The 12,500-nt window shown below is 40.8% G+C and overlaps 1 protein-coding gene across 1 annotated transcript in view; it reads left to right on the top strand.

Annotated features, from left to right (window-relative positions):
- Positions 1-12,500, top strand: part of mao (monoamine oxidase) — a 58,319-nt gene that overhangs the window by 36,419 nt on the left and 9,400 nt on the right. The window contains 1 exon segment of the mRNA XM_032529386.1: positions 2,713-2,717. Within this exon segment, the coding sequence (XP_032385277.1) occupies positions 2,713-2,717 (5 nt within the window).

Here is a 12,500-nt window from a genome sequence, read left to right as displayed (position 1 = left end):
AGTGTGGCCCTTTCCCAGCAGTGTGGCCCTTTCCCATGCGTGTGTCCCTTTCACAGCAGTGGGCCCTTTCACAGCAGTGTGCCCTTGTCACAGCAGTGTGGCCTTTCCAGCAGTGGCCCCCGCATGGTTTTCCCAATGCCAGCACCTGATGGCAGGGTAAGGTGGACTGCAGACTACGGCTGCAAACTACCCTAACTAGTTAGAATGGGTTAAATGCTACGCATATTCTTGTATCGTACATGTACAGCATATTATTAATGATATGTTATATTTTGTATACAACATTATATACTATTTGTCATGCTTAATATCTTAAGCCAATATTTCAGTCCAAACCTAAAGCAAGTGAACAACAGAACCATAAACCAGCATATAAGTCTTACTAGTCCAACAGTAAGAGGCCCAACTCACAGACTGTCAGCAGAATAATATCACGACAACAATAAAATAGTCAGAGATATACCCTTGCTTGGTCACTCTCTCCGTTTGTCTTCTTAGCTTTCTCAGTGTCTTCCCTTCTGTCTTCCAGTCTCTCCCATGACGTCTGAGAGGCTTCTGAACCCGGTTCTGATGCTTGCATGCATGGCTCTGGTTCTGGCATGACATGAGTGTTTCTTTCTCTGCACCAGCATTTTTTCCCCCTATGCCCTGGCCCTAACAACCTCTTCCTCCGACCGGGATGTGCTAGCAGGGAAAACACCAACATTCCCCCGGTGCTTCAACCTCTCAATCCTGGCAGCATGGCTAACTGAGCTAACTAGCTGATGGTAGCTAGAGTTTACAGTTACTTTAGCAACAAGAAAAGCTTTCTTTCCACCAGGAAACTCTGTAATCAGAGAGCCGAGGGAAAGAAACTGGAGGACATAATGTACCAGTACTGACTGATTGATCTGACTGAAAAAACAATAACTGAGGCTGCTAAGTTAACAGTGCTCTCTTAGCCTATACAAAATGAGTCTGCAGTTAGCAGTGCTCTGTTAGCCTATACAAAGGGATTCTGCAGTTAGCAGTGCTCTGTTAGCCTCTACAAAGTGAGGCTGCAGTTAACAGTGCTCTGTTAGCCTATACAAAGTAAGTTTGCATTAAGCAGTGCCTCTAACCTAGGCAAAGGGATTCTGCAGTTAGCAGTGCTCTGTAGCTCTCTACAAAGTGAGTCTGCGTAGCAGTGCTCTGTTTAGCCTATACAAGGGATTCTGCAGTTAGCAGTGCTCTGTTAGCCTATACAAAGGGATGCTGCAGTTAGTGCTCTGTTTAGCCATACAAGGTCTGCGTTAGCAGTGCTCTGTTAAGCCTGAGACAAATACTGTTTAGCAGTGGCTCTGTTACCTTACAAATGAGTCTGCAGTTAGCAGTGCTCTGTTATCCTCTACAAATGAGGCTGCAGTTAACAGTGCTCTGTTGCCTACCAAGTGAGGCGCAGTTAACAGTGCTCTGTTAGCCTATACAAAGTGTAGTCTGCAGTTACAGTGCTCTCTTTAGCCTAGCAAACTGAGGATGCCGTTACATTGCTGGAAATAGTTACAGTGAACTTGGCCTGTTGCTTGCTCTGGAGGAAACTACTAGAACTGTTGTGGGGTCCTTGTAAATTCTGGAGTGTGGTCTATCTGTAAAGTGTCTTGAGATAACTCTTTTATGAATTGATACTATAAATAAATTGAATGAATTGAACTGTGCTGGGTTCTAGCTTGTAAAGCCCATTTAAATTCTCTGTCTGCTCCACTAACACCAATAAAGAGAGCGGTGTCCTCCTGATCAGTAAACTTGTTTGCTGTAACAGCCTGCCTGTACTGGGGAGCCTACTGGTGGAAGTCACACTTTTATTGGTTCTCTTTCTCTGTGCTTTGTTTCTCTTTCTCTCGCAGTGTGAATTTATTTGTAATAAATCTGTTAATGCCAGCAATAACCTTACTTGCTAATTACACCAGTAACTAGGCTACATTCTTACTGACAGAGACAGGTACTGAGCGGCTGTCAGCTGCGCAGTTTCTATACTGTAACTCTAGTTCAAGATTTTTCACAGTTTTAGTTGTCCTCTCTGTCATGCACAGACTCCTGGTTGTTAAACTTTGCAACCTCAATGTCACTGTTTAGGAGCAGCAGTCAATAAGGGCAAGCTCCATGGGTCTCACGGGCCTGCTCCTCGTCCCAGTACCTCCTGTGCAGCTGCCTGCAGGCCCAGTTGCCCAAACCAGCAGAACCCCACCGATCCATTACCCAGCACCGACTTACGACCCGAGGCATTGTTCGGGTGCGCAGTATAATCACAGTAGCAACGACAAAAACGCCTTGTATGTCTCAGGTAACCTTGGTCGACTCAATTAGGTACTGTAATATGACAGAAGAGAGGTGGTGGGTACAGGTGACAGTCGGCAATATGAACAGTTATAGTCACATCTAATTTATATTTAAATAGAGTGATATCCACAATAAAATAGGCCCTCCACGCTGATTGCTGCAATATCAAGGCAGTTGTGATGGAGCACAGCACAGGACACGTTATCCTTTACCAGCAGCGCTAGCACAATAACCACATTATTTTGCTTACACCAGTTAGAAGCCCACAATAAAACAAACTACGATGAGGCAGAGATTAGAGACTAGTTGTGTTGTGATGTAAAATTACAGTTTTTGTCAAAAGAGTCTATTGCTTTGAAGAGAGCAGAGATACACAGCGTCAGTTCCTCGTTGTAAACGTGTTTGACTGGCATCAAGGAAAAGTGCTGAGCATATTTAAGTATAGTGGAAATACATAGCTGATTTTAAAATCTGCTCTGTTTCATGGCAGCGAGATGAACGGCTTCGTTCGTGTCACCAGCTATCAGTTGTTATTATTGTTTTGTTTGGCTTTGTTGGTATAGGTAATGAATATTAATATGGTTTAAACGCTTTAATTGATAAGAAACAGGGCCGCATGCAACACCGCCAATTTCAAAATTCCATAATGAAACTCTGGCAAAACCATTAACCTAAAATTACGGATATTTAAAGTGTATCCAACTATTTTTCTTTTTGGATGAAATTATAATTTAGTGAAACACAATCCAGCAACCATAAATAGATGCTACCCAGCCCACAGTGGATCAAAGAGGTAAGGGAATACATCTTTCCTGACTCCCCCTTCCACATCGTACCCTGGGCTGCCTCCCTCCTGTCCCAGCCTCCGATTCAGCTGCCGATCCTCAGAACACACGGTTCCTGACTCGTCCGGTCCCCACCTCACCTGTTGACCAATCCCCCCACCCACACGGTGCCTGAGTGCTGTGCGGCTCCACCTGCACGTGCAGTTATGTAGGAACGACAAGCAGCACGCTGGCAGCAGCACAGACGACGGAGCTACAGACACTATGATGAGAAACGGAGGGAAACTAACGTTAGGTAAAGTAATGTAACAATGTTTTTGTCATTATAATTAGGTCTAACACTGTGGTTCGTGTATGCAGTCTATCTTTTGCAGCCATTTTTATATTTAGCTAGCAAGTTTGCCATGCTAACAATAGCTAGTTAGCTTCTCACGGCTAGTGTTTACGTGTTAGCATAGCAAATTTTAAACTTTTAAGCTAGTATTTATCATGTTTGGTTTGTAATGGTTTTTGTTGCTGTTACTTGGCTGGTCTCACCTTTTATATAGTATTCTAGATGATGTAGACACAGAGGGTTTAATAGTTTAATACTTTGACTTGTGGTAATAAGACTGGCTAGAACAGACTCAGTGCAACATGTGTCTTGAATGAACAAACAGTCAATGTGAAGTGGTGAAACAGACTTATTAGACCTTACAGGCTGCTTTGGTGTATAGTTGTCGTCTGGTGCTGTTATTTAATCCGAGGAGGCATTGCTCCTGTAAGGTCTCTGCTTCATCTTCATCAATATCTGCAGTGCTGTCTGTTCTGCACAGGGTCACATTAACCGGGTTAGTTAACTGCAGTAAACAGACTCCTAAGAGTCCAACATCATTCAGCCTATTTTATCACTCTTTTACCATTCTTAAGAAAGGGAGATTTTCTCTGTATAGGTTTAAGCATGGACATTTGTAATCTCCACAAGCTCAAACATAACCTTGTTATTTGTTTACTCATGAAATTTAACTGGATAGCACTACTGGCACCCTTCAAATTAGACTTATGAAATGATGTAAGAACAATGGATGCAGATGTACTGAACTGTTGTGTGTTTAACCACCTGCAGCAGACGCAGCATATGTCAGTTGAAGGAACGCTTCCAACGCCTGAGGGGCATCATCTGCATCTTTACCTGGAACATGAGTACCTACAACACCAACCCAGGTATATAAGGTGGGATTTTAAATGATACAATAGTGTATATTCCATACACAACATTAAAATTCCCCTGCTATCAATGGGGGCCTCTACACTTTATGTTAGTTTTTAAAAAAGACGGGGTTGTAGGAGGGTAGGGCCCGTCTCTTTGATGAATCAGGTCACAGTAACTCAGCATGATTAAGGGGAGATAGACAACTTTTTAAAATATATGCACTATGAAGAAAGACAGCCAGATTTGGGAAAAACCTATTATCTGATTCACTCTCATTTCATTTCATTGCTATAAATTGAAATAAATTTAATATATAAAAATAATAACAACATTTGTCACTTTAATATAATTTTTTAAACAATGTCTGAGTTGAACACTTATCTGGATGTACTCTAAGGGCCCTGTTCATGTTGTACAAACATATAAATTGTTCATGTTGTACAAACATATTAATTGTTTATGTTGTACAGACATTGTTTAGGTTGTACAGACATATTAATTGCATTGTGTGTCTGTTAAGAGGCACAAAGGCTCTAAAACTTGCCCCGTTAATTTCCGTTTTAGCTCAGTTGAAGCTTGTCCACGTAGCTGTAGCTACTCAGCGTTGCCTGCACCGATTCAGTTTGGGTTTGTTTTCAATCAAAGTATTCGCATATTTGTGGAGATCACGATTAACATAATAATTCTCCTTTCTCCTGAAGGGATGAACATAAAGTATTCCTGATTAACCATAATCAGCTAAAGATTATTTATACAAACTAAAGGCTAAATTAAAAAAATGATGTTAAAATAGTCTGGAAAATAATAATTTTTCAAGATTGGCAAGTATGGAATCCAGTCTACTACCTAAAGGCCGTTGTCAAAGTGACCACACACACCACTAGAACACACTCTGACATGCAGCAGCTCTGCTGAGACTACAAAGATGCCAGGAACTGAAGTAGAGCCTTGCTGACTGCTTCACCTACAGCACTGGGATGTTCTTCTGACGGTCTAGTTTGCATTCTCAGATTAGGTTACCATTGGTTAATTGTTGTACATTGGATGATGATTTATAATAGTGTGGGTGGAGTATTTGCAGAATTTTCTTTCTCCATATCTGCTTTTCCTGATTTTCCACAGTGGAAACCTACATTGTTTTCATTTCATAAACTATTTATCTTCTTATAGAAACCTCAAGATCCAAACAGAGGACAGCGGCCCTCTGAACCTGCTTCCACAGTACCCCACACTGAAGCCTGACCCCTACTCGCACACCCTTGCTTGGTAAGTACCTTGTCACACAACACTAAACACTAGGAGTTGGAGGTGAAAAGCTTAGTTGGAGTGTTCAGACCTTCAGACTGCAGGCGTTTTTCGCTGAGATGTCTTGTTTTAGTCTGATTGCTGTGATACATAATATCTAGAAGTAGGAATGTTGCTACAGAAGGTAGAGATCCCATCACGGTTAAGATGAGAGAGACTGGACTCTGGTCTAACCGTGCTAATTCTTCAGTAACACGAGATGTGCCTACTGTTGCTCCAAATGTGCAGCTAATTTGGATAAAAGTATCCACAAATAAAACCAACAGATGTGGCCCCAAACAGGTATTTCATACAGTAAATGCTGAAAATAGACCCAACAATCTTTAATAATTTAGGCCCTGTTTTAAAAAATAGTTTGTAGTTAGTTTTTATGGTGTTATTCTCAAGATGATAAATTATCATCTAACAGGGGCGAATAAATACACAGATAACTGACAAGACAGCCAATAAGTAAATAATTGGCAGTTACGGGTCCATTTTTTGCATTGATATACTCATCTATAATTTGACAGACCTTAAACAGTATTCATAAACTTAATCACTTCTTGCTGTTCTAAAGAGCTCCTCCCTCAGCCCCTCCTTCCATACAGTCAACCTGAAGAGACTAGTAATTTCAATTATTACCATCTTGATTATGATCCAATCTTGTTGTATAGCTGTAATTTTAGATTTTTTTTAGGAGAATGACAGTCCCGTTTTCTTTGTAAGCCCTTATGACATTTAATATCAAGGCTCTAGATAGTTACATTAACATGAACTCAAGTTTGTATATAATAAACAGCACCTCATTTCAGAGATGTGAAAATGTGCTAATAGGTTAGCCTTCTGCTAATTATAACCACAGGCGTGTGACCTTTGTTTCTAAAGAAGTACAATAAGTAGTTCTTTAGTAGATGGATGGATTTCCGTTAATTTGCTTTTAGAAATGCCATATTGGAGATTGATGCAAATCCAATGAAAAAGAATGGGGGATGGGGGGGGCTGTATCTGTATCACTTTTATTTTTGTAAGACAATTACATTAGTCTGTTAATGACTGTGACTTGTGATGTTGTAATGTTACAGACATAGTGTTTTTGAGAACTTCCGTGTCTTAAAATCAGTGACAGCTCGTCTCATTAGACTCGCTTATAAAACACTGGAGGACTAAAGAGTCTTAAAGTTTTTGGATTAAAGTGACGCAATCAGACAGCTGATACGGCCGGCCAGTCTGTTGAATTTTAGCGAATGACCGCTTGTGGCTCTGTGTTGAGTGAGGTGATGTGATGCGGGGTCAGCCCCGAATGTATTTTGAAAAGTTGACTGACTTGTGAACCAGACTATATATTATATATAATATGTAAATAATAGCCTATGTCACCCCCGAAATCATAAGTTGCCTTTTTCATTGTGCTTTCAGAATTGATGCGCTGTGTTGTGCACATGCTGTGGATTGTGATGCTTTTGTGTTCTTTGTATTTTTGCCATAGTTTCGTTTTATTAAGTGGTGCGGCACCCATATAATTAGAAAAATCAAAAGGAGAATACATAGTTGAAAGCATATAGTAGGCCTGAGAAATTACTGCAATATATCCATTTATGTGTTTATAGTGGATGTAATCTATGTTTCCCTTTACATAAAGATATTCCAGCATACATTGATTCAAAACAATTTAGAAATAGCAATTCACCAGAATCCAGGAAATGAAGTGTTTGGCCTTTGGTTGCCAGTTTTAGATTAGGTCAAATTGGTTCTATTTAACCAAGATCTACAAACAGGCAGCTAAAATAATCATGCACTGGCTCTTAACGAGCTGGGCACGCCAGTCCTGTTTGGCATTGCTTCAGTTTAGATAAATTAGGGTTCTAGGTCCGGACTAAGTCCCGAACCTCCTAGAATGCCCCAGCAATCCCCCCTTTACTCCGCTGTTTGCATTTTCTTGTACCTTAAAAGTCAAAATGTTTTCATTTTTTCCCCTGTAAATGTCGTGTGCTTGTGTTATTCGTTTCTGTTGTCAGCCACTAACGCGACAGCTTAACATTTCACACATTAGTCACTAATCTGACACACTACAGAAATTAGGTTACCAGGCTGTTTTTTATTTTTTACAGGCTTTGACTTGGTGCAGAATTTCACTTTAGGATATGTAAAAGTTACACATTTGCTAATTTCACTGGTTATTAAATAATCTTTAACATCACCTTACTAGTGTCCCTAATTGTCTTTTTTGTCTGTTTCTTTAGAAACCTCAAGAAGAGGAGTTGGTCTTGGCAGAAGTCAATCTGGTAAAGTACATGGAAATCGAGTGTGTTGCCGGTATTTAGACCTCACCAGAACACTTACACTAACATAGGTCTGTCTCCTTCCACGGCCGTACAGGCGAGTTTAGCAGCAACTTCTCTGAAAAGATCCGTCAGTCATGATTGGCTAAACTGTATCTGATGTGTAGATGGACTTCACAGTGGTACTGTCAATATGCCCACGCTAATATAAAGTGTACTAAATACTTCACTTGCAAAATTCCAATTTGTATATCGTGTTACTCACTACGTGTTGCATAGAATCAGCACTGACCCTCTTGTGATTAGTCACTTTCAAGGCCCCCCCCCCCCCCCCCCCCACATGGAGCTCCCTAGTCTACCCATTGGTTGACAGCTATGGTTACAGGAAGCCAAGAGTTGGTGTCCAGGCAGAAGACCTGTTTTTCTGTCCTTATTATACTTATATACTTAATGATAAGTGACTTTTTAGAGCGTGTTTCCCTCCAGTGCTCATAAAGCAAACGTTCTTATGCATATTGCGCCTGCTCTGGGTGCTTCCTGCCTTGTTTTATACACAGGAGCCATTCTTTGCCTCTCCCCGTTTGTTTCGTACTGATAGCTACCTTTACAACTCTCCATTGGTGATTAGGGCATGAAGTAATTCCACGCTTGTGAAATATAATTGTCTTCTTTATGCTCGCGAGCTAAGATATAACCTGACGCTATCAGTCCTCACCATCCATTGTAAGCTCTGTGCTTCCTACATCATGCCATTTCCCGCCTCTCACTCATGAGTAGTGCACCTGTGCAGCTTCTCATAGCTGAAGTGTCATAATAGTAAAGTTTGATAGGAACTGAGCAGACAACAACACAGTTTACTTTGCCGATTCCACCAGAGTTATTGATATACAAATGGTCATTTAGCGAGGAAAGTATTCCTTACAGGGCTGACCCACCATCTGGGCTCTGGACTCTGGTGCTGATGCAACCAACTAGGGATTTTTGGACAGATTGTCTCAGAGAAGCAAGGAAAGAGACAGTGTCCTCAGTGGACCAGAGACAGTAGCCGAAAGACCGGTTGTGCTTGGTTCCAAAGATAAATTTAGAATAAAAAAAGGCTGTGTCTCAAATCGCGCACTTCCCTTTGCACTTACAGAAGTACACTTCGTGCACTACGTACTATCTTGCATAGTGCGTAATTTTGACAGAGGAGTGTTGTCTCAAATCGCGACTTCCATGTGCACTTACCGGAAATGACGACACATTTCATCCTTCTTCTTCTGTACAATTGGGAATTTCACCGGGAGAGCATTCCGTCTATTGTTTTCGCGAAAAATAATTCCTGCTTTGTTTTTGATATTTTAACAAAAATAAATGTGATATATTTGCTCCGTGTCACGCCAGGATGACGATTGCGACACCGCCGTCATGTCACCCCCCCCCATTAGCTTCAAACAGTACACGCAACTGTATCGTAATATTCGTTCTTGTTACTTCACTCTTAATTCATTATTAAACCTATTCTTTGCAGTCCACTCTTTTATGTATATGCTTATGTTTCTGCTCCAAAAAATAAGTAAAGTAAATATTCATTCATAACGTTACTGTTCATTTTAATGCTCAACGGTTTCATGAGGACATCCTTGTGGCCCAGAGATAAGACTGTTGTTATAAAGCATTACCCCTTACAACTTATATTAATATAATAACAATATAATAACAATATAACATACCTTACAACTTACCTAATAGACAAACCATCATTACATCTTTTATATAAGTTGTATTTTTGTTCTAAAATGGTCTTCATGCAGTGACAATACAATAGTGAAAGCAGAGGTAACAGAATTGACATTTAAATAGACCCGTTCCTTTATATTCATTATATGTTTGCTACAGTCATGCAACGTGTAATACAAAGATCAAAGTTAATACTTTTAATATACTTTATTTAAAAATGTGCTTGTAGTTCTGCAGGCTCCCCCCAGGCCGTAGCTATCTGATGGGACAGGGACATGAGGGGGGATTCCAGACTCTCCAGGGGATCCTTCTACGGTATGAGGCCATCGTCACCCCTAAATGATGACCTCTATTCCTCGTTGGTCCCTGAAGAGACGGTTATACAGGATAATCATCAGGGGGAGGCAGGATATACAGGATATACATCAGGTGGAGGCAGAAACAGTGGATACGTTTTAACATTACGCTACTGTTAACGTTACTGGCAATCCTGATCGCTATTTCGCTGAGCTAACGCTCACATTCGATTATGTACAACTTGTTAATCATCCATCTAACACTAAAATCGTCTACAATGGGACGAAGTTTAACACAACAACAATATACTACAACACATGTAACTTAGCTTATAACTTATTTGCCAATCTGGTTAACTGCCGCTGTTATAGCTAAGGTTGGCTTGCTAGCACGTCAAATTACGGTACTAATACGTTATAATTCGTGGTACAAAATTATATCCTGTGTAAATTAACCAAATTACATTTACAAGTGGCTTATGTATAGCAAAAACCACACCTTCACACTTTGTGTTGCTCCGTCGGTCTCGCTATCCGCGTCTTCGGCGCCGCCGCTATCTAGTTTTTCAACGGTTGTTAGCTCCGCCCCTTCCGCTACGTAGCCAAGAGGCGACCGTTGAGTGTGAAAGTGTCCATCGTCTACACTTACCTCTGAGACCGGTTTGAGTGCACCATCCGGTATTTTAAGTGCACTGCATTTGACCGCACTTCAACAATGTGAACGCACTATGTACTCAAAAGTTGTATTTAGTACAGAAGTGCGCGATTTGAGACACAGCAAAGTCACAACAAATGCAAAGAGTTGCTTGTACCAACACACAGAAACAAGTGCCGTCTTCCCGTAATCCTTCATGCATCTTCCCACTGAGCGTCAGGGACGGGGGGGCGGGTTTTAACATCACATGATCTCTTTGTAGGAGCTTTCTGGTGAGTCTTAATACAGCAACACACCCGCTTCCTGTCCTTCACCAGATTATGGGCTTTTCCAAAGTTTAGCTTCTTGTAAAGTTAAATTAGAGGCAGAATGAGTCTTGTAGATGTAACTGGGTTAATAAAAAGTAAATAAATGCAAAGGCTGTTTGAAGATTTTGTGAAATATGTTAAAAACATTATACAGTAAACAGCTTTGTAAAGCAGGTCTTGTTTTGTCATTGGAGATTGATGACAACCAGTTTTAATTTAGAAATGATTTTATTTGCTATGTGTTCAAAATACTAAGTAAACGGACAGTAAAACAAGTATACCAGTAAATCAGCTTGTTTAAAGTTTGGATTGAAAGAATCTACTCTAATGTGTGGGTTTCCATCTAACAGAATCTTGTCATGTTTGTGTAGTGCCCAACAGTGGTGTTGATTATTTGCCAATACACATAACATGACTGTCCCCAGGACGGACAAAAGTCAGGTCTGGTCCCCAGGGGGAACAAATTCAGGTCTAAAATTTATTTGAGAGTGTTTGATATTTGAAGTGATTTTTGTGTTAACAAAAAATTATAAAAAATTTAGCAGTTAAAATCATGTTTCTAGACCCTCTAGAAAGGGTGGATCCCATCAGGCTGCTGCCTGTCATTGGATCCCACGAGGTAATAAAAACGGGTATGTGTGTGTGTGTGTGTGTGTGTGTGTGTGTGTGTGTGTGTGTGTGGTGTGTGTGTGTGTGTGTGTGTGTGTGTGTGTGTGTGTGTGTGTGTGTGTGTGTGTGTGTTGTGTGTGTGTGTGTGTGTGTGTTGTGGTGTGTGTTGGTGTGTGTGTGTGTGTGGGTGCGCGCGGCGTGTGCGTGTGCGTGTGTGTGTGTGTGTGGTGTGCATACATATAACCGTAATTTACGCTGAATATTTAGTTTGAAAATGAGAGTACAGTATTGCATGTGGAGGCACATTTGTTGTTGTGGAACAGGAAACACGAGCTCGTCTTTAATTAAACGTCACTTGATTCAATGCCGAGACCCATTTAGGTTTCAGCTCCATGTTTTCTGGCGACTGACAGTGGAACATGATGTGTTTCTAATCACGGAGAGATGTTGACACCAACCATGTGGCGAATGGTTACTGTGCGTTTAAGCACTTGATGTCTCTCCACTCCCTCGGTCCTCTTCATTATTTAGCCGTTGCTGACCGTAGCATTGCAATAACACATTTTCTCTTTATGGTTTAAGATTGTAATATTTGTGTTGAAGGAGAGAGGGTGGGTTGAGGGAAAACCTGTATGTTACACCGGGATAAATCAACAGATGAGATCAGCTTGTCTCCTAAATGTGTCTGGCAGAGTCCTACTCTGGGCAGGATCAGACTGGGTGGAAGCAATTTTACCCAATATAATATGAGACAAGTAGAGCATAAAACTTTTTTTTTTTTTTTCAAAAGGCGACAAAAGCGTTTAAAACAGTGACACATTTTGAAAAAACGTGACCAAAAAATTGAAAAAGTGACAAAAACTTGTCTTTTATAAAATGACAAAAACCTTGTAAAAGGCGACACAATAGTTGAAAAATGTGACAGAAACGTTGAAAAAAATGACAAAAACATTGAAAAAGGCAACAAAATTGTTGAAAAAACTAACATTGAAAGCCCATCCAGACCCTCCGGTCTTGCTGCCTCTGCAGTCTGTGTTGGTGGTATTGGTGACTGACCCCCCCCCCCCCCCCCCCC

Source organism: Etheostoma spectabile, chromosome 11, assembly GCF_008692095.1.
Source record: "Etheostoma spectabile isolate EspeVRDwgs_2016 chromosome 11, UIUC_Espe_1.0, whole genome shotgun sequence".
NCBI lineage: Eukaryota > Metazoa > Chordata > Actinopteri > Perciformes > Percidae > Etheostoma > Etheostoma spectabile.
The sequence above is the reverse complement of the archived record's forward strand: the minus strand, read 5'-3'. Positions and strand labels throughout refer to the sequence as shown.